We start from the raw sequence: 23,918 nt of genomic DNA, 5'->3' as shown, positions 1-23,918 counted from the left end.
GGATATAATGGTGTCTGGATGTATTGGTAGGTGGTCCTGTATAGGTGATATAATGGTCTCTGGATGTATTGGTGGGTGGTCCTGTATAGATGATATAATGGTCTGATGGATGTATTGGTGGGTGGTCCTGTATAGGTGATATAATGGTCTCTGGATGTATTGGTAGGTGGTCCTGTATAGATGATATAATGGTGTCTGGATGTATTGGTAGGTGGTCCTGTATAGATGATATAATGGTCTCTGGATGTATTGGTAGGTGGTCCTGTATAGAGGATATAATGGTGTCTGGATGTATTGGTAGGTGGTCCTGTATAGAGGATATAATGGTGTCTGGATGTATTGGTAGGTGGTCCTGTATAGACGATATAATGGTCTCTGGATGTATTGGTAGGTGGTCCTGTATAGATGATATAATGGTCTCTGGATGTATTGGTAGGTGGTCCTGTATAGATGATATAATGGTGTCTGATGGATGTATTGGTAGGTGGTCCTGTATAGATGATATAATGGTCTCTGGATGTATTGGTAGGTGGTCCTGTATAGATGATATAATGGTGTCTGGATGTATTGGTAGGTGGTCCTGTATAGATGATATAATGGTGTCTGGATGTATTGGTAGGTGGTCCTGTATAGATGATATAATGGTGTCTGGATGTATTGGTAGGTGGTCCTGTATAGATGATATAATGGTCTCTGGATGTATTGGTAGGTGGTCCTGTATAGGTGATATAATGGTGTCTGGATGTATTGGTAGGTGGTCCTGTATAGATGATATAATGGTCTCTGATGGATGTATTGGTAGGTGGTCCTGTATAGAGGATATAATGGTCTCTGGATGTATTGGTAGGTGGTCCTGTATAGATGATATAATGGTGTCTGATGGATGTATTGGTAGGTGGTCCTGTATAGATGATATAATGGTGTCTGGATGTATTGGTAGGTGGTCCTGTATAGAGGATATAATGGTGTCTGGATGTATTGGTAGGTGGTCCTGTATAGAGGATATAATGGTCTCTGGATGTATTGGTAGGTGGTCCTGTATAGATGATATAATGGTCTCTGATGGATGTATTGGTAGGTGGTCCTGTATAGATTATATAATGGTGTCTGGATGTATTGGTAGGTGGTCCTGTATAGGTGATATAATGGTCTCTGATGGATGTATTGGTAGGTGGTCCTGTATAGATTATATAATGGTGTCTGGATGTATTGGTAGGTGGTCCTGTATAGGTGATATAATGGTCTCTGATGGATGTATTGGTAGGTGGTCCTGTATAGATGATATAATGGTCTCTGGATGTATTGGTAGGTGGTCCTGTATAGGTGATATAATGGTGTCTGGATGTAATGGTAGGTGGTCCTGTATAGAGGATATAATGGTCTCTGGATGTATTGGTAGGTGGTCCTGTATAGGTTATATAATGGTCTCTGGATGTATTGGTAGGTGGTCCTGTATAGATTATATAATGGTCTCTGATGGATGTATTGGTAGGTGGTCCTGTATAGAGGATATAATGGTCTCTGATGGATGTATTGGTAGGTGGTCCTGTATAGATTATATAATGGTGTCTGGATGTATTGGTAGGTGGTCCTGTATAGATGATATAATGGTCTCTGATGGATGTATTGGTAGGTGGTCCTGTATAGATTATATAATGGTGTCTGGATGTATTGGTAGGTGGTCCTGTATAGATGATATAATGGTCTCTGATGGATGTATTGGTAGGTGGTCCTGTATAGAGGATATAATGGTCTCTGGATGTATTGGTAGGTGGTCCTGTATAGATGATATAATGGTCTCTGATGGATGTATTGGTAGGTGGTCCTGTATAGGTGATATAATGGTCTCTGGATGTATTGGTAGGTGGTCCTGTATAGATGATATAATGGTCTCTGATGGATGTATTGGTAGGTGGTCCTGTATAGAGGATATAATGGTCTCTGGATGTATTGGTAGGTGGTCCTGTATAGATTATATAATGGTCTCTGATGGATGTATTGGTAGGTGGTCCTGTATAGATTATATAATGGTGTCTGGATGTATTGGTAGGTGGTCCTGTATAGGTGATATAATGGTCTCTGATGGATGTATTGGTAGGTGGTCCTGTATAGATTATATAATGGTGTCTGGATGTATTGGTAGGGTGGTCCTGTATAGGTGATATAATGGTCTCTGATGGATGTATTGGTAGGTGGTCCTGTATAGATTATATAATGGTCTCTGATGGATGTATTGGTAGGTGGTCCTGTATAGAGGATATAATGGTCTCTGGATGTATTGGTAGGTGGTCCTGTATAGGTGATATAATGGTCTCTGGATGTATTGGTAGGTGGTCCTGTATAGGTGATATAATGGTGTCTGATGGATGTATTGGTAGGTGGTCCTGTATAGATGATATAATGGTCTCTGGATGTATTGGTAGGTGGTCCTGTATAGAGGATATAATGGTCTCTGATGGATGTATTGGTAGGTGGTCCTGTATAGAGGATATAATGGTGTCTGGATGTATTGGTAGGTGGTCCTGTATAGGTCATATAATGGTCTCTGGATGTATTGGTAGGTGGTCCTGTATAGATGATATAATGGTGTCTGGATGTATTGGTAGGTGGTCCTGTATAGATGATATAATGGTCTCTGATGGATGTATTGGTAGGTGGTCCTGTATAGATGATATAATGGTCTCTGGATGTATTGGTAGGTGGTCCTGTATAGAGGATATAATGGTCTCTGATGGATGTATTGGTAGGTGGTCCTGTATAGAGGATATAATGGTCTCTGATGGATGTATTGGTAGGTGGTCCTGTATAGAGGATATAATGGTGTCTGGATGTATTGGTAGGTGGTCCTGTATAGAGGATATAATGGTCTCTGGATGTATTGGTAGGTGGTCCTGTATAGGTGATATAATGGTCTCTGGATGTATTGGTAGGTGGTCCTGTATAGATGATATAATGGTGTCTGGATGTATTGGTAGGTGGTCCTGTATAGAGGATATAATGGTGTCTGGATGTATTGGTAGGTGGTCCTGTATAGATGATATAATGGTGTCTGGATGTATTGGTAGGTGGTACTGTATAGGTGATATAATGGTGTCTGGATGTATTGGTAGGTGGTCCTGTATAGAGGATATAATGGTCTCTGATGGATGTATTGGTAGGTGGTCCTGTATAGATGATATAATGGTCTCTGGATGTATTGGTAGGTGGTCCTGTATAGGTGATATAATGGTCTCTGGATGTATTGGTAGGTGGTCCTGTATAGATGATATAATGGTCTCTGATGGATGTATTGGTAGGTGGTCCTGTATAGAGGATATAATGGTCTCTGGATGTATTGGTAGGTGGTCCTGTATAGAGGATATAATGGTCTCTGGATGTATTGGTAGGTGGTCCTGTATAGATGATATAATAGTGTCTGATGGATGTATTGGTAGGTGGTCCTGTATAGGTGATATAATGGTGTCTGGATGTATTGGTAGGTGGTCCTGTATAGATGATATAATGGTCTCTGATGGATGTATTGGTAGGTGGTCCTGTATAGAGGATATAATGGTCTCTAGATGTATTGGTAGGTGGTCCTGTATAGATGATATAATGGTCTCTGGATGTATTGGTAGGTGGTCCTGTATAGATGATATAATGGTGTCTGATGGATGTATTGGTAGGTGGTCCTGTATAGATGATATAATGGTGTCTGGATGTATTGGTAGGTGGTCCTGTATAGATGATATAATGGTCTCTGGATGTATTGGTAGGTGGTCCTGTATAGAGGATATAATGGTCTCTGGATGTATTGGTAGGTGGTCCTGTATAGGGGATATAATGGTGTCTGGATGTATTGGTAGGTGGTCCTGTATAGATGATATAATGGTCTCTGGATGTATTGGTAGGTGGTCCTGTATAGATGATATAATGGTCTCTGGATGTATTGGTAGGTGGTCCTGTATAGAGGATATAATGGTCTCTGGATGTATTGGTAGGTGGTCCTGTATAGAGGATATAATGGTGTCTGGATGTATTGGTAGGTGGTCCTGTATAGGTGATATAATGGTCTCTGGATGTATTGGTAGGTGGTCCTGTATAGAGGATATAATGGTCTCTGGATGTATTGGTAGGTGGTCCTGTATAGAGGATATAATGGTCTCTGGATGTATTGGTAGGTGGTCCTGTATAGATTATATAATGGTCTCTGGATGTATTGGTAGGTGGTCCTGTATAGAGGATATAATGGTCTCTGGATGTATTGGTAGGTGGTCCTGTATAGATGATATAATGGTCTCTGATGGATGTATTGGTAGGTGGTCCTGTATAGAGGATATAATGGTCTCTGGATGTATTGGTAGGTGGTCCTGTATAGATGATATAATGGTCTCTGATGGATGTATTGGTAGGTGGTCCTGTATAGGTGATATAATGGTCTCTGGATGTATTGGTAGGTGGTCCTGTATAGAGGATATAATGGTCTCTGGATGTATTGGTAGGTGGTCCTGTATAGATGATATAATGGTCTCTGATGGATGTATTGGTAGGTGGTCCTGTATAGAGGATATAATGGTCTCTGGATGTATTGGTAGGTGGTCCTGTATAGATGATATAATGGTCTCTGGATGTATTGGTAGGTGGTCCTGTATAGGTGATATAATGGTCTCTGGATGTATTGGTAGGTGGTCCTGTATAGAGGATATAATGGTCTCTGGATGTATTGGTAGGTGGTCCTGTATAGAGGATATAATGGTCTCTGGATGTATTGGTAGGTGGTCCTGTAAAGGTGATATAATGGTCTCTGGATGTATTGGTAGGTGGTCCTGTATAGAGGATATAATGGTCTCTGGATGTATTGGTAGGTGGTCCTGTATAGAGGATATAATGGTCTCTGGATGTATTGGTAGGTGGTCCTGTAAAGGTGATATAATGGTCTCTGGATGTATTGGTAGGTGGTCCTGTATAGAGGATATAATGGTCTCTGGATGTATTGGTAGGTGGTCCTGTATAGAGGATATAATGGTGTCTGGATGTATTGGTAGGTGGTCCTGTATAGATTATATAATGGTCTCTGGATGTATTGGTAGGTGGTCCTGTATAGATGATATAATGGTGTCTGGATGTATTGGTAGGTGGTCCTGTATAGAGGATATAATGGTGTCTGGATGTATTGGTAGGTGGTCCTGTATAGAGGATATAATGGTGTCTGGATGTATTGGTAGGTGGTCCTGTATAGGTCATATAATGGTCTCTGGATGTATTGGTAGGTGGTCCTGTATAGATGATATAATGGTCTCTGGATGTATTGGTAGGTGGTCCTGTATAGAGGATATAATGGTCTCTGATGGATGTATTGGTAGGTGGTCCTGTATAGAGGATATAATGGTGTCTGGATGTATTGGTAGGTGGTCCTGTATAGATGATATAATGGTCTCTGATGGATGTATTGGTAGGTGGTCCTGTATAGATGATATAATGGTCTCTGGATGTATTGGTAGGTGGTCCTGTATAGAGGATATAATGGTGTCTGATGGATGTATTGGTAGGTGGTCCTGTATAGATGATATAATGGTCTCTGGATGTATTGGTAGGTGGTCCTGTATAGAGGATATAATGGTGTCTGGATGTATTGGTAGGTGGTCCTGTATAGGTGATATAATGGTGTCTGGATGTATTGGTAGGTGGTCCTGTATAGAGGATATAATGGTCTCTGATGGATGTATTGGTAGGTGGTCCTGTATAGATGATATAATGGTCTCTGGATGTATTGGTAGGTGGTCCTGTATAGGTGATATAATGGTCTCTGGATGTATTGGTAGGTGGTCCTGTATAGATGATATAATGGTCTCTGATGGATGTATTGGTAGGTGGTCCTGTATAGAGGATATAATGGTCTCTGGATGTATTGGTAGGTGGTCCTGTATAGATGATATAATGGTCTCTGATGGATGTATTGGTAGGTGGTCCTGTATAGAGGATATAATGGTCTCTGGATGTATTGGTAGGTGGTCCTGTATAGAGGATATAATGGTCTCTGGATGTATTGGTAGGTGGTCCTGTATAGATGATATAATAGTGTCTGATGGATGTATTGGTAGGTGGTCCTGTATAGATGATATAATGGTCTCTGGATGTATTGGTAGGTGGTCCTGTATAGATGATATAATGGTCTCTGATGGATGTATTGGTAGGTGGTCCTGTATAGAGGATATAATGGTCTCTGGATGTATTGGTAGGTGGTCCTGTATAGATGATATAATGGTCTCTGGATGTATTGGTAGGTGGTCCTGTATAGATGATATAATGGTCTCTGGATGTATTGGTAGGTGGTCCTGTATAGGTGATATAATGGTCTCTGGATGTATTGGTAGGTGGTCCTGTATAGATGATATAATGGTCTCTGATGGATGTATTGGTAGGTGGTCCTGTATAGAGGATATAATGGTCTCTGGATGTATTGGTAGGTGGTCCTGTATAGATGATATAATGGTCTCTGATGGATGTATTGGTAGGTGGTCCTGTATAGAGGATATAATGGTCTCTGGATGTATTGGTAGGTGGTCCTGTATAGAGGATATAATGGTCTCTGGATGTATTGGTAGGTGGTCCTGTATAGATGATATAATAGTGTCTGATGGATGTATTGGTAGGTGGTCCTGTATAGATGATATAATGGTCTCTGGATGTATTGGTAGGTGGTCCTGTATAGATGATATAATGGTCTCTGATGGATGTATTGGTAGGTGGTCCTGTATAGAGGATATAATGGTCTCTGGATGTATTGGTAGGTGGTCCTGTATAGATGATATAATGGTCTCTGGATGTATTGGTAGGTGGTCCTGTATAGATGATATAATGGTGTCTGATGGATGTATTGGTAGGTGGTCCTGTATAGATGATATAATGGTGTCTGGATGTATTGGTAGGTGGTCCTGTATAGATGATATAATGGTCTCTGGATGTATTGGTAGGTGGTCCTGTATAGAGGATATAATGGTCTCTGGATGTATTGGTAGGTGGTCCTGTATAGGTGATATAATGGTGTCTGGATGTATTGGTAGGTGGTCCTGTATAGATGATATAATGGTCTCTGGATGTATTGGTAGGTGGTCCTGTATATATGATATAATGGTCTCTGGATGTATTGGTAGGTGGTCCTGTATAGATGATATAATGGTGTCTGGATGTATTGGTAGGTGGTCCTGTATAGGTGATATAATGGTCTCTGGATGTATTGGTAGGTGGTCCTGTATAGAGGATATAATGGTCTCTGGATGTATTGGTAGGTGGTCCTGTATAGATTATATAATGGTCTCTGGATGTATTGGTAGGTGGTCCTGTATAGAGGATATAATGGTCTCTGGATGTATTGGTAGGTGGTCCTGTATAGATTATATAATGGTCTCTGGATGTATTGGTAGGTGGTCCTGTATAGAGGATATAATGGTCTCTGATGGATGTATTGGTAGGTGGTCCTGTATAGATGATATAATGGTCTCTGATGGATGTATTGGTAGGTGGTCCTGTATAGAGGATATAATGGTCTCTGGATGTATTGGTAGGTGGTCCTGTATAGATGATATAATGGTCTCTGATGGATGTATTGGTAGGTGGTCCTGTATAGGTGATATAATGGTCTCTGGATGTATTGGTAGGTGGTCCTGTATAGAGGATATAATGGTCTCTGGATGTATTGGTAGGTGGTCCTGTATAGATGATATAATGGTCTCTGATGGATGTATTGGTAGGTGGTCCTGTATAGAGGATATAATGGTCTCTGGATGTATTGGTAGGTGGTCCTGTATAGATGATATAATGGTCTATGGATGTATTGGTAGGTGGTCCTGTATAGGTGATATAATGGTCTCTGGATGTATTGGTAGGTGGTCCTGTATAGAGGATATAATGGTCTCTGGATGTATTGGTAGGTGGTCCTGTATAGAGGATATAATGGTCTCTGGATGTATTGGTAGGTGGTCCTGTAAAGGTGATATAATGGTCTCTGGATGTATTGGTAGGTGGTCCTGTATAGAGGATATAATGGTCTCTGGATGTATTGGTAGGTGGTCCTGTATAGAGGATATAATGGTCTCTGGATGTATTGGTAGGTGGTCCTGTAAAGGTGATATAATGGTCTCTGGATGTATTGGTAGGTGGTCCTGTATAGAGGATATAATGGTCTCTGGATGTATTGGTAGGTGGTCCTGTATAGAGTATATAATGGTGTCTGGATGTATTGGTAGGTGGTCCTGTATAGAGGATATAATGGTCTCTGGATGTATTGGTAGGTGGTCCTGTATAGATGATATAATGGTCTCTGGATGTATTGGTAGGTGGTCCTGTATAGATGATATAATGGTGTCTGGATGTATTGGTAGGTGGTCCTGTATAGAGGATATAATGGTCTCTGGATGTATTGGTAGGTGGTCCTGTATAGAGGATATAATGGTGTCTGGATGTATTGGTAGGTGGTCCTGTATAGATGATATAATGGTCTCTGGATGTATTGGTAGGTGGTCCTGTATAGATGATATAATGGTGTCTGGATGTATTGGTAGGTGGTCCTGTATAGATGATATAATGGTCTCTGGATGTATTGGTAGGTGGTCCTGTATAGATGATATAATGGTCTCTGGATGTATTGGTAGGTGGTCCTGTATAGAGGATATAATGGTCTCTGGATGTATTGGTAGGTGGTCCTGTATAGTTGATATAATGGTCTCTGGATGTATTGGTAGGTGGTCCTGTATAGATGATATAATGGTCTCTGGATGTATTGGTAGGTGGTCCTGTATAGATGATATAATGGTCTCTGGATGTATTGGTAGGTGGTCCTGTATAGATGATATAATGGTCTCTGGATGTATTGGTAGGTGGTCCTGTATAGATGATATAATGGTCTCTGGATGTATTGGTAGGTGGTCCTGTATAGATGATATAATGGTCTCTGGATGTATTGGTAGGTGGTCCTGTATAGAGGATATAATGGTCTCTGGATGTATTGGTAGGTGGTCCTGTATAGATTATATAATGGTCTCTGGATGTATTGGTAGGTGGTCCTGTATAGATGATATAATGGTCTCTGGATGTATTGGTAGGTGGTCCTGTATAGATGATATAATGGTCTCTGGATGTATTGGTAGGTGGTCCTGTATAGATGATATAATGGTCTCTGGATGTATTGGTAGGTGGTCCTGTATAGATTATATAATGGTCTCTGGATGTATTGGTAGATGGTCCTGTATAGAGGATATAATGGTCTCTGGATGTATTGGTAGGTGGTCCTGTATAGATTATATAATGAATGGTCTCTGGATGTATTGGTAGGTGGTCCTTTATAGAGGATATAATGGTCTCTGGATGTATTGGTAGGTGGTCCTTTATAGAGGATATAATGGTGTCTGGATGTATTGGTAGGTGGTCCTGTATAGAGGATATAATGGTCTCTGGATGTATTGGTAGGTGGTCCTGTATAGATTATATAATGGTCTCTGGATGTATTGGTAGGTGGTCCTTTATAGAGGATATAATGGTCTCTGATGGTTGTATTGGTAGGTGGTCCTGTATAGAGGATATAATGGTGTCTGGATGTATTGGTAGGTGGTCCTGTATAGAGGATATAATGGTCTCTGGATGTATTGATAGGTGGTCCTGTATAGATTATATAATGGTCTCTGGATGTATTGGTAGGTGGTCCTGTATAGAGGATATAATGGTGTCTGGATGTATTGGTAGGTGGTCCTGTATAGAGGATATAATGGTCTCTGATGGATGTATTGGTAGGTGGTCCTGTATAGGTGATATAATGGTCTCTGGATGTATTGGTAGGTGGTCCTGTATAGAGGATATAATGGTGTCTGGATGTATTGGTAGGTGGTCCTGTATAGAGGATATAATGGTGTCTGGATGTATTGGTAGGTGGTCCTGTATAGAGGATATAATGGTGTCTGGATGTATTGGTAGGTGGTCCTGTATAGATGATATAATGGTCTCTGGATGTATTGGTAGGTGGTCCTGTATAGAGGATATAATGGTCTCTGATGGATGTATTGGTAGGTGGTCCTGTATAGGTGATATAATGGTCTCTGGATGTATTGGTAGGTGGTCCTGTATAGAGGATATAATGGTGTCTGGATGTATTGGTAGGTGGTCCTGTATAGAGGATATAATGGTGTCTGGATGTATTGGTAGGTGGTCCTGTATAGATTATATAATGGTCTCTGGATGTATTGGTAGGTGGTCCTGTATAGAGGATATAATGGTCTCTGGATGTATTGGTAGGTGGTCCTGTATAGAGGATATAATGGTCTCTGGATGTATTGGTAGGTGGTCCTGTATAGATTATATAATGGTCTCTGGATGTATTGGTAGGTGGTCCTGTATAGAGGATATAATGGTCTCTGGATGTATTGGTAGGTGGTCCTGTATAGAGGATATAATGGTCTCTGGATGTATTGGTAGGTGGTCCTGTATAGAGGATATAATGGTCTCTGGATGTATTGGTAGGTGGTCCTGTATAGAGGATATAATGGTCTCTGGATGTATTGGTAGGTGGTCCTGTATAGAGGATATAATGGTGTCTGGATGTATTGGTAGGTGGTCCTGTATAGATGATATAATGGTCTCTGATGGATGTATTGGTAGGTGGTCCTGTATAGATGATATAATGGTCTCTGGATGTATTGGTAGGTGGTCCTGTATAGATGATATAATGGTGTCTGATGGATGTATTGGTAGGTGGTCCTGTATAGAGGATATAATGGTGTCTGGATGTATTGGTAGGTGGTCCTGTATAGGTGATATAATGGTCTCTGGATGTATTGGTAGGTGGTCCTGTATAGATGATATAATGGTCTGATGGATGTATTGGTAGGTGGTCCTGTATAGATGATATAATGGTCTCTGGATGTATTGGTAGGTGGTCCTTTATAGATGATATAATGGTCTCTGGATGTATTGGTAGGTGGTCCTGTATAGATGATATAATGGTCTCTGGATGTATTGGTAGGTGGTCCTGTATAGATGATATAATGGTGTCTGGATGTATTGGTAGGTGGTCCTGTATAGAGGATATAATGGTCTCTGGATGTATTGGTAGGTGGTCCTGTATAGATTATATAATGGTCTCTGGATGTATTGGTAGGTGGTCCTGTATAGAGGATATAATGGTCTCTGGATGTATTGGTAGGTGGTCCTTTATAGAGGATATAATGGTGTCTGGATGTATTGGTAGGTGGTCCTGTATAGAGGATATAATGGTCTCTGGATGTATTGGTAGGTGGTCCTGTATAGAGGATATAATGGTCTCTGGATGTATTGGTAGGTGGTCCTGTATAGATGAAATAATGGTCTCTGGATGTATTGGTAGGTGGTCCTGTATAGAGGATATAATGGTGTCTGGATGTATTGGTAGGTGGTCCTGTATAGATGATATAATGGTGTCTGGATGTATTGGTAGGTGGTCCTGTATAGATGATATAATGGTCTCTGATGGATGTATTGGTAGGTGGTCCTGTATAGAGGATATAATGGTGTCTGGATGTATTGGTAGGTGGTCCTGTATAGATGATATAATGGTCTCTGGATGTATTGGTAGGTGGTCCTGTATAGATGATATAATGGTCTCTGGATGTATTGGTAGGTGGTCCTGTATAGAGGATATAATGGTCTCTGGGTGTATTGGTAGGTGGTCCTGTATAGATTATATAATGGTCTCTGGATGTATTGGTAGGTGGTCCTGTATAGGTGATATAATGGTGTCTGGATGTATTGGTAGGTGGTCCTGTATAGATGATATAATGGTCTCTGATGGATGTATTGGTAGGTGGTCCTGTATAGGTGATATAATGGTCTCTGGATGTATTGGTAGGTGGTCCTGTATAGAGGATATAATGGTCTCTGGATGTATTGGTAGGTGGTCCTGTATAGATGATATAATGGTGTCTGGATGTATTGGTAGGTGGTCCTGTATAGAGGATATAATGGTGTCTGGATGTATTGGTAGGTGGTCCTGTATAGAGGATATAATGGTGTCTGAATGTATTGGTAGGTGGTCCTGTATAGAGGATATAATGGTGTCTGGATGTATTGGTAGGTGGTCCTGTATAGAGGATATAATGGTCTCTGGATGTATTGGTAGATGGTCCTGTATAGGTGATATAATGGTGTCTGGATGTATTGGTAGGTGGTCCTGTATAGATTATATAATGGTCTCTGGATGTATTGGTAGGTGATCCTGTATAGGTGATATAATGGTCTCTGGATGTATTGGTAGGTGGTCCTGTATAGAGGATATAATGGTGTCTGGATGTATTGGTAGGTGGTCCTGTATAGAGGATATAATGGTCTCTGGATGTATTGGTAGGTGGTCCTGTATAGATTATATAATGGTGTCTGGATGTATTGGTAGGTGGTCCTGTATAGATGATATAATGGTCTCTGGATGTATTGGTAGGTGGTCCTGTATAGAGGATATAATGGTCTCTGGATGTATTGGTAGGTGGTCCTTTATAGAGGATATAATGGTGTCTGGATGTATTGGTAGGTGGTCCTGTATAGAGGATATAATGGTCTCTGGATGTATTGGTAGGTGGTCCTGTATAGAGGATATAATGGTCTCTGGATGTATTGGTAGGTGGTCCTGTATAGATGAAATAATGGTCTCTGGATGTATTGGTAGGTGGTCCTGTATAGAGGATATAATGGTGTCTGGATGTATTGGTAGGTGGTCCTGTATAGATGATATAATGGTGTCTGGATGTATTGGTAGGTGGTCCTGTATAGATGATATAATGGTCTCTGATGGATGTATTGGTAGGTGGTCCTGTATAGAGGATATAATGGTGTCTGGATGTATTGGTAGGTGGTCCTGTATAGATGATATAATGGTCTCTGGATGTATTGGTAGGTGGTCCTGTATAGATGATATAATGGTCTCTGGATGTATTGGTAGGTGGTCCTGTATAGAGGATATAATGGTCTCTGGGTGTATTGGTAGGTGGTCCTGTATAGATTATATAATGGTCTCTGGATGTATTGGTAGGTGGTCCTGTATAGGTGATATAATGGTGTCTGGATGTATTGGTAGGTGGTCCTGTATAGATGATATAATGGTCTCTGGATGTATTGATAGGTGGTCCTGTATAGGTGATATAATGGTCTCTGGATGTATTGGTAGGTGGTCCTGTATAGAGGATATAATGGTGTCTGGATGTATTGGTAGGTGGTCCTGTATAGATGATATAATGGTGTCTGGATGTATTGGTAGGTGGTCCTGTATAGAGGATATAATGGTGTCTGGATGTATTGGTAGGTGGTCCTGTATAGAGGATATAATGGTCTCTGGATGTATTGGTAGGTGGTCCTGTATAGAGGATATAATGGTGTCTGGATGTATTGGTAGGTGGTCCTGTATAGAGGATATAATGGTGTCTGGATGTATTGGTAGGTGGTCCTGTATAGAGGATATAATGGTGTCTGGATGTATTGGTAGGTGGTCCTGTATAGAGGATATAATGGTCTCTGGATGTATTGGTAGGTGGTCCTGTATAGATGATATAATGGTTTCTGATGGATGTATTGGTAGGTGGTCCTGTATAGAGGATATAATGGTCTCTGGATGTATTGGTAGGTGGTCCTGTATAGATGATATAATGGTCTCTGGATGTATTGGTAGGTGGTCCTGTATAGATGATATAATGGTCTCTGGATGTATTGGTAGGTGGTCCTGTATAGAGGATATAATGGTCTCTGGATGTATTGGTAGGTGGTCCTGTATAGATGATATAATGGTCTCTGGATGTATTGGTAGGTGGTCCTTTATAGAGGATATAATGGTGTCTGGATGTATTGGTAGGTGGTCCTGTATAGGTGATATAATGGTGTCTGGATGTATTGGTAGGTGGTCCTGTATAGGTGATATAATGGTCTGATGGATGTATTGGTAGGTGGTCCTGTATAGATTATATAATGGTCTCTGGATGTATTGGTAGGTGGTCCTGTATAGATTATATAATGGTCTCTGGATGTATTGGTAGGTGGTCCTGTATAGATGATATAATGGTCTCTGGATGTATTGGTAGGTGGTCCTGTATAGATTATATAATGGTCTCTGGATGTATTGGTAGGTGGTCCTGTATAGGTGATATAATGGTGTCTGGATGTATTGGTAGGTGGTCCTGTATAGATTATATAATGGTCTCTGGATGTATTGGTAGGTGGTCCTGTATAGAGGATATAATGGTGTCTGGATGTATTGGTAGGTGGTCCTGTATAGATTATATAATGGTCTCTGGATGTATTGGTAGGTGGTCCTGTATAGGGGATATAATGGTGTCTGGATGTATTGGTAGGTGGTCCTGTATAGATTATATAATGGTCTCTGGATGTATTGGTAGGTGGTCCTGTATAGGTGATATAATGGTCTCTGGATGTATTGGTAGGTGGTCCTGTATAGAGGATATAATGGTCTCTGGATGTATTGGTAGGTGGTCCTGTATAGATTATATAATGGTCTCTGATGGATGTATTGGTAGGTGGTCCTGTATAGATTATATAATGGTGTCTGGATGTATTGGTAGGTGGTCCTGTATAGAGGATATAATGGTGTCTGGATGTATTGGTAGGTGGTCCTGTATAGATTATATAATGGTCTCTGGATGTATTGGTAGGTGGTCCTGTATAGAGGATATAATGGTCTCTGGATGTATTGGTAGGTGGTCCTGTATAGAGGATATAATGGTCTCTGGATGTATTGGTAGGTGGTCCTGTATAGATGATATAATGGTCTCTGATGGATGTATTGGTAGGTGGTCCTGTATAGAGGATATAATGGTCTCTGGATGTATTGGTAGGTGGTCCTGTATAGATGATATAATGGTCTCTGGATGTATTGGTAGGTGGTCCTGTATAGAGGATATAATGGTCTCTGGATGTATTGGTAGGTGGTCCTGTATAGATTATATAATGGTCTCTGGATGTATTGGTAGGTGGTCCTGTATAGATTATATAATGGTCTCTGGATGTATTGGTAGGTGGTCCTGTATAGAGGATATAATGGTCTCTGGATGTATTGGTAGGTGGTCCTGTATAGAGGATATAATGGTGTCTGGATGTATTGGTAGGTGGTCCTGTATAGATGATATAATGGTCTCTGGATGTATTGGTAGGTGGTCCTGTATAGATGATATAATGGTCTCTGATGGATGTATTGGTAGGTGGTCCTGTATAGATTATATAATGGTGTCTGGATGTATTGGTAGGTGGTCCTGTATAGATGATATAATGGTCTCTGGATGTATTGGTAGGTGGTCCTGTATAGATGATATAATGGTCTCTGGATGTATTGGTATGTGGTCCTGTATAGATGATATAATGGTCTCTGATGGATGTATTGGTAGGTGGTCCTGTATAGATGATATAATGGTCTCTGATGGATGTATTGGTAGGTGGTCCTGTATAGATTATATAATGGTCTCTGGATGTATTGGTAGGTGGTCCTGTATAGAGGATATAATGGTCTCTGATGGATGTATTGGTAGGTGGTCCTGTATAGATTATATAATGGTCTCTGATGGATGTATTGGTAGGTGGTCCTGTATAGAGGATATAATGGTGTCTGGATGTATTGGTAGGTGGTCCTGTATAGAGGATATAATGGTGTCTGGATGTATTGGTAGGTGGTCCTGTATAGATGATATAATGGTCTCTGGATGTATTGGTAGGTGGTCCTGTATAGATGATATAATGGTCTCTGATGGATGTATTGGTAGGTGGTCCTGTATAGATTATATAATGGTGTCTGGATGTATTGGTAGGTGGTCCTGTATAGATGATATAATGGTCTCTGGATGTATTGGTAGGTGGTCCTGTATAGATGATATAATGGTCTCTGGATGTATTGGTATGTGGTCCTGTATAGATGATATAATGGTCTCTGATGGATGTATTGGTAGGTGGTCCTGTATAGATGATATAATGGTCTCTGATGGATGTATTGGTAGGTGGTCCTGTATAGATTATATAATGGTCTCTGGATGTATTGGTAGGTGGTCCTGTATAGAGGATATAATGGTCTCTGATGGATGTATTGGTAGGTGGTCCTGTATAGATTATATAATGGTCTCTGATGGATGTATTGGTAGGTGGTCCTGTATAGAGGATATAATGGTGTCTGGATGTATTGGTAGGTGGTCCTGTATAGAGGATATAATGGTGTCTGGATGTATTGGTAGGTGGTCCTGTATAGATGATATAATGGTGTCTGGATGTATTGGTAGGTGGTCCTGTATAGATTATATAATGGTCTCTGGATGTATTGGTAGGTGGTCCTGTATAGATTATATAATGGTCTCTGGATGTATTGGTAGGTGGTCCTGTATAGATGATATAATGGTCTCTGATGGATGTATTGGTAGGTGGTCCTGTATAGATGATATAATGGTCTCTGATGGATGTATTGGTAGGTGGTCCTGTATAGATTATATAATGGTGTCTGGATGTATTGCTGTTCCATGTTTTTGGAGTTACCCGTTGCAGATGTAACCTCGCCTGCTGGTAATATGATTGTGCAGCTATATTACCTTATACTTGTGACGTTGCTCCTGCATCGCTGATCTCCACCCTTGATCTGCAGGATGACCGTTTTGGTTGGACGCCTCCTTTACGCTTCTATCCTTTTCCCTTTTCAGTTTTTTAGCACGGCCCCCGTTCTGGATCTCCCGGCACCAAATCATGAAGACGTACCCTCTGGAGAGGTACGATCCGGTGTGATCACAATGTCACTGAGCTAACGCCACCGTCCCGCTATTACAGACGTCATGTCAGTCATCACTATTCTCATTCATTGGGACTTATATGGTATTGGGACCGGTGGAAGCAGCAGGGACCCCCCAATATCTGTGATTACATAACCCACATACTCCCAGCTCTCATACGGGGGTCCTGGCCTTATAGCCACATGTACACAATACAGAGCGGCCACATGAATCCCCAGTATAGGGTCATGTTCCCTACATAAAGCTGCATTACGGGGAACAACACTGAAGATGCTGCAGGCTCTCAGGGCATGCTGGGAGTTGTAGTTTTGCAAAAGCTTAAATGCTGCAGGTTGGCCACCTAGGCTCTAAGGTAGTTTTTCCCAACCGATGTGCCTCCAGCTGTTGAAAAGCTAGAACTGCAGGCATGTCTGGACAGACGTTTGCTCTCCGGGTATGCTTGCATTTGTAGTTTTGAAACAGCTGGAGAGTCACAGGTTGGGGAACAACACTCTAGATGCTGCAGGCTTTCCGGGCATGTTGGGAGTTGTAGTTTTGCTGCAGGTTGCACAACTATACTCTAGTGTCTCCCAAGCAGAATGCCTTCAGCCATTGCAAAACTACAACTCCCAGCATGCCCATAGAGCCTGCATCAGTGTTCCCGAACCTGTGATCCTTACATTTTCATGGCATGCTGGGAGTTGTAGTTTTGCTGCAGGTTGGACACCTACTTTCTCCAAACCAGAATCCCCCCAGCTGATGTGAACTTACAACTCCCAGTATGCCTGGACCCCCCTTATAGACAGGACCCCCCAGCCCTGTAAGAAGCCGTCATCTGTCGCTCAGCCTTTCCCAGACCATTTTGCGCTCTCGTCTTCTCTTATTTGTTTGCCGTGTAGTTCGGTTTTGGAGGATTTGACGCACGGTGATTTGCATGAGTATTTTTAATTTTTTTGTGTGGATTTTGCTTTTTTTGTAGCTTTCTAGATCTAGTTCTCTGAGTTCCTTATCGCGTGAAGTAAGCCAACATTTCCATCAGGTATACGCGGCTGGCGGCCATGCATCCTTTTATTTCTTCATTGCACTCACATTTTACGCCTTTTTTGTACTTATTTTGCTTGCTTTATATCGCACCCCTCTCCTAACCCTGTGAAGGTGGAAGGAAACACTGAGCGCACACTTCACTCCAGGGGACTGTTCTGTAGGTTACAGCTGATAAATGGGGCAAATCCTAAATATCTACAGCACCGTCCCCCATCTATGCTTCCACAGCTCGTGCTAAACTACAACTCCCAGCAAGCCTTCTCAGCCAGCATCAGCTTTTGGTCTGGGAGTTGTATTTTTGGAATTGCACTCTAAATGCTGCAGCCTCTCCGAACATGCTAGGAGTTGTAGTTTTGCAACTGCTGCACGTTGGACACGTAGGTCCTAAGGTAGTGTTTCTTAACCGGGGTACCTCCAGCTGTTACAAAACTACAACTCCCAGCATGCCCATAGAGCCTGCAGCATCTAGTGGTGTTCCCCAACCTGTGACTCTCCAGCTGTTGCTGTCCGGGCATGTTGGGAGTTGAAGTTTTGAAACAGCTGGAGTACTGCAGGTTGGACACCTAGGCTCTTGCGTAGTGTTTCCTAACCAGAGTGCCTCCAGCTGTTGCGAAATTACAATGCCCAGCATGCTGGGACAGCCAACTGCTATCCGGGCATGCTGGGAGTTGTAGTTTTGCAGCATCTGGAGGCACTCTAGACATAATCTGGGCTCAGTGTGACACTATAGGATTGATCCACTGCTGACTGGCCCCCTGGAATATGTCCGGCCTCATGTATACGCACAGGCTGCAGACTTCTAGAAGCCTTGGGAATACTTTGCTTTATCCTGTAGTCTTGTATTTTGCTCTAGTCACCTCTAAAGCTGCCCACTATCCAGTGTAATAGTATAAGATCTAAGCATCCATTACACCTCCTCCAGTGACGAGCCGTACGTGCACAGAGACGGAGCGTGCACACCTCTTTGGTACCTAATATATTAACCCCTCGGTCTATGTGCATGCTGTGTAGTCACTTCTCCCACTGCATGGAGCGTGCCTGTAATAACCTGACCCGCCGCCGTCCTGCGCTCCGGTCCTCGCACTATGACCGCTGTGTTGTGGGGGAGTTTTCCTGCAGAGCCTCAGATTCCAATTGTACAACTGCATCTAGGCTGGAAAGGAGGAAAAATCAGCAGCAGCAGCTTCCCATATTCTCCTCAGCAGAACTCGCTGGACACATCAGCAGCTGAAAACTTGTCCACAGCTGAGGATTTGTTACATTGTACTCCACCTAGACAATCCTGGGAGATAAACAGTATAGACTCCAGAGGAACCCCCCCCCACACCGATATACGCTGCAGCAGACTGTGTGATCACATTGTAACAATCCCTCAGCTGTGTGAGCAGGACCAGGTCAAAGGAGGCCGTGCAGTGTGGTCTGCAACCCCAAAACACCAATAGCTGTAGAGCCACAGGGCAAGGGGGGAGCGGCGGGGTGAGGGCAAGGGGGGGAGCGGCGGGGTGAGGGCAAGGGGGGGAGCGGCGGGGTGAGGGCAAGGGGGGGAGCGGCGGGGTGAGGGCAAGGGGGGGAGCGGCGGGGTGAGGGCAAGGGGGGGGAGCGGCGGGGTGAGGGCAAGGGGGGAGCGGCGGGTCGAGGGCAAGGGGGGGAGCGGCGGGTCGAGGGCAAGGGGGGAGCGGCGGGTCAGAATGGGCAGGGGTGTGGATGACTTAGGGGAGCGCCTGGGTCAGGATAAAGGGGGGGAGGGGAGTGTTGCATCAGGAAGAGTGGGTTGTGCTGGAGTCAGGAAAGGGGGGGGGGGGGGGGGAGTGCCGGGGTAGCATGAGGGGGTGAAGGCCAGGGTAAAGATGAGGGGGAGGCTGGCTTAAGCTAAGGGGGAGCGGCAGGGTCATAATAGGGGGAGGTTTGGGGGTACGCTAGCGTAGTGATGGGTAAGTGCCGGGTGGGATGGGGGTAGGCCGAGGTTCTGGTGTAAGTGCTCAGTCTATGACTTTCTTTATAAGGTTCATCAGACCCCCCAGTGATTGGCTCTGCCGGGAGACCCCCCCCCCCCCCCCCCCCCCCCCACAGCACTGCGGTATCGGACACCTGATCACATGTATTGTTCTTCCAGGGTTCTGGTGACGTGGCTCCTGCCGGTGGTCCTCCTCCTCCTCCTCCTGCTACTGCCGTTCCTCCTCCTCCTGCCGCTGCCGTTCCATTCTACAACCCTGCGAGTTTTGCACAAGTAAGTTCATTCGGGGGATCTCCTATCGCTCTGTAGAGTTCTTCCTTATAGAGGTGAATCTGGATCCTTCTACAGTGTGTCCCAACCAGAAAAGCAATGTCCCTGTATATAGAGACATCAGTGCTGCTGCGGTGTTAACCTATTCATCTCCTGTCACATCCAGAGCTGCATTCAACATTCAGCTGCTTCCTGGGGCCCTAGTACATTTTTGTTGTTCATTCATTTTATTTATTTTATTTTTTATCATTATTATTATTATTGATGTTTTTTATTTTTTTTAATAATTATTTAATTCTGAATCATCTCTTGTCCCTCTTCTATTGTAAGAAGCTCCACATCACGTCTGCAGAGAAATGTTTGCATCAGCACAATGTCGGTCTATGTAGCAGATTCCCTGTGTTTTCCCCATTCACTTCAATGGTGATGTCCAAAATCTACAGTAAATAATGCACATGATTGGGTGCTGCAGAAAATCTGCATCATGTCCAAAACCAGGAGAATAAAATGGTCAATAAAGGAGAAAAAAGTTCTAGAACTGCTGGACAGTGAAACCAGCATTATTGGAGTATCATACCTTATGTAACAGCAGAATAGTGAGTGCAGCTCTGGAGGATAAGACCTTATGTAACAGCAGAATAGTGAGTGCAGCTCTGGAGGATAAGACCTTATGTAACAGCAGAATAGTGAGTGCAGCTCTGGAGGATAAGACATGATGTAACAGCAGAATAGTGAGTGCAGCTCTGGAGGATAAGACCTTATGTAACAGCAGAATAGTGAGTGTACCTCTGGAGGATAAGACATGATGTAACAGCAGAATAGTGAGTGCAGCTCTGGAGGAGAAAACACCATGTAACAGCAGAATAGTGAGTGCAGCTCTGGGGTATAAGACCTGATGTAACGGCAGAATAGTGAGTGCAGCTCTGGAGGATAAGACATGATGTAAGAGCAGAATAGTGAGTGCAGCTCTGGAGGATAAGACCTTATGTAACAGCAGAATAGTGAGTGCAGCTCTGAAGGATAAGACATGATGTAACAGCAGAATAGTGAGTGCAGCTCTGGAGGAGACGACATGATGTAACAGCAGAATAGTGAGTGCAGCTCTGGAGGATATGATACTGCTCACCTTCCCTTCTGTCTCTTTTTACCCGCAGTCTCCGGCCTCCTCTGGTTTGGCGCGTTCTGGTCGACTCGGACAACGGAAATATCCAACCCTGAAGTGAAGGCGACATCGGCTGCAGGAACCAAACATTTCATCCTGGAAGAACATGAATTCCCTGTGAGATGACGATGGGGGAGGGGGATCCTGAGACGCGTCCGCCACGACCGCCCCCCACCCCCACCCCTCTGGGGTCCGGAACAGACGTCGCTCTTGGTGGCCTTTTCCCTCTTTCCCGTATTTCACTGCGCAGGAGGAGTGGAGATTTCTGTGATCGGCTCCGTCAGGTCCTGGATATATTCCCGTACAGCAGAATATAGACTGCGCCCCCCCCCCCCCAGAATATTATATATTAACTTAAAACTGTGACTAATCAGAGCTGTATCCCGACCCGGACGGCGTCTTCCTGGAATCACTTGTATAGTCTTTTGTATAATAGGTCCAGGTGGGTGCGGGGGTCTTGGGCGCGACCCCTCCCCCTCCCTCCCCTGTAGGTTTTGATCTTTCTTTTCCGATACCTGTGATTTTAAGTGCAATATAATTTCTCGCTTTCTCTGATGCTGATTAAACCTGGAACCAGAGAAGACTCTGCCGCTGCTCTAGAACGTTCTCCTCACTAAGGTTCTAGGTCTTTCTGCCCCTCCCCCGTCCTCCTGTGTCTTAAGAGACTAAGAAAGGAGATCCCGGAGGCGGAGCCAACTTGAAATTGCTTTTAAATGTTTTTTAAAATTATTTAAATAAAAAATGCACAAAGGCTTAGATTTCACCGAAGAGCGACCGATCTCTTATACAAAATATACAATGTCTTCTGCTGATCTGCATTATACTCCAGAGCTGTACTCACTATTCTGCTGGTGAGGTCACTGTGTACATACATTACATTACTTATCCTGTACTGATCCTGAGTTATATCCTGTATTATACCCCAGAGCTGTACTCACTATTCTGCTGGTGAGATCACTGTGTACATACATTACATTACTTATCCTGTACTGATCCTGAGTTATATCCTGTATTATACCCAGAGCTGTACTCACTATTCTGCTGGTGAGATCACTGTGTACATACCTTACATTACTTATCCTGTACTGATCCTGAGTTATATCCTGTATTATACCCAGAGCTGTACTCACTATTCTGCTGGTGAGATCACTGTGTACATACCTTACATTACTTATCCTGTACTGATCCTGAGTTATATCCTGTATTATACTCCAGAGCTGCACTCACTATTCTGCTGGTGGGGTCACTGTGTACATACATTACATTACTTATCCTGTACTGATCCTGAGTTATATCCTGTATTATACTCCAGAGCTGTACTCACTATTCTGCTGGTGAGGTCACTGTGTATATACATTACATTACTTATCCTGTACTGATCCTGAGTTATATCCTGTATTATACCCCAGAGCTGCACTCACTATTCTGCTGGTGAGGTCACTGTGTACATACATTACATTACTTATCCTGTACTGATCCTGAGTTATATCCTGTATTATACTCCAGAGCTGCACTCACTATTCTGCTGGTGAGATCACTGTGTACATACATTACTTATCCTGTACTGATCCTGAGTTATATCCTGTAGATCTTTTATTAAAAAATATAAAACATTACAAAAAGAACAAACATCACCATAACAATAATACAAACATACACCTGTATAATATATACAATAATGAGTCCATATTAGTCCAAAAATGTCCAACCAAGTATCTTCTGGTGCAGCCTCATTCTCACCAAACACACCGCTATAATAACAACAACTACTAAACACTCTACAATAATAATAATACTTACAGTAATAATAATAACAACAATAATAACTAAAAAACTGGTCCGGTTGCATTTCCCCACCCAAAATAATAAATATGTCAAACCACCAACAAACACCGCAAACAGAATATACAATGTATTTTTATTTTTTATTTTTTTATTTTTTATTTTTTTTTTTGGCCCTGAGCTGGTCCCGCATCCCATGCCCCCAGTACATGATAACAGACGTCCATGAACCAGTCCAGGATTTTTTTTTTTTTTTTTTATAAAAAGTCCCACACAGAAACCCCCCTCCCCCCATCTACCCACCACCCAACCTAACACTGAACCCCAACACAACACAACCCCTAGAAAAAAAACACAATATATACATATATACACATATACATAAATGTACAAACAAAACAAATATATACAAAATAATGCAAACTATACAAACCAAACAACAATAAGGCTTTTCAATCACACAAACCCCTAAAGCTCAAGTTCAGTGCCTGCAAGCCCTATATCACCATATATCTACAGCACAAAACAAAAAGACTCATGTGCCAGCATCAGCCCACCACCAGGGGGAGACAACAGGCTAAGGCACTTTAAAGGCAGAGCCCCTCCACAGACAAGAGGCCCTGCCAGCACCCAGCCTCTCGTACTCCAGAGAACGCACCTTCACCAGGTCACCAAGAATGTTCCTAACCACCTCACCCACAGGGAGGATTTTACGCTGCGTCGACACTAAACACCGTGCGTTCCACGTGTAATACCTGACCACTGAGCTGACTAGGAATAAAGTGCACCAGTCCCAGCCTCCAAGGTTTCTGAATGCCCCATAGGCCCATTCCGCATAGGAGAGACTGGCCAGCCGAGGCCAACCAATGGAAGCGCCCACCCTGTTGTAAACCTCTGTGTTAAAGGGACAATGAAGCAGAAAATGCTCCATGCTTTCCAGCATGCCTCCACACTCTTCGCGGGGACATCC

General features: G+C 42.9%; 1 protein-coding gene across 4 annotated transcripts in view; it reads left to right on the top strand.

The window, feature by feature from the left end:
• The window catches only part of SEC16A (SEC16 homolog A, endoplasmic reticulum export factor), a 62,404-nt gene extending 40,475 nt beyond the window's left edge, over nucleotides 1-21,929 (top strand). For 2 of the 4 annotated variants that reach the window (XM_056538330.1, XM_056538328.1), the window contains 4 exons: nucleotides 16,671-16,736; nucleotides 17,716-17,775; nucleotides 19,894-20,007; nucleotides 21,159-21,929. In XM_056538330.1, the coding sequence (XP_056394305.1) occupies nucleotides 16,671-16,736; nucleotides 17,716-17,775; nucleotides 19,894-20,007; nucleotides 21,159-21,227 (309 nt within the window). In that variant the 3' untranslated portion in view covers nucleotides 21,228-21,929. The remainder of the gene's footprint in view (nucleotides 1-16,670; nucleotides 16,737-17,715; nucleotides 17,776-19,893; nucleotides 20,008-21,158) is intronic. The other 2 variants (XM_056538329.1, XM_056538331.1) reach the window with 2 other exon arrangements.
• The last annotated feature ends 1,989 nt before the right edge of the window (nucleotides 21,930-23,918 follow it).

Source organism: Hyla sarda, chromosome 9, assembly GCF_029499605.1.
Source record: "Hyla sarda isolate aHylSar1 chromosome 9, aHylSar1.hap1, whole genome shotgun sequence".
NCBI classification, from domain to species: Eukaryota; Metazoa; Chordata; class Amphibia; order Anura; family Hylidae; genus Hyla; species Hyla sarda.
Note: the sequence above shows the minus strand (reverse complement) of the source record. Positions and strands in the feature narration are given on the sequence as shown.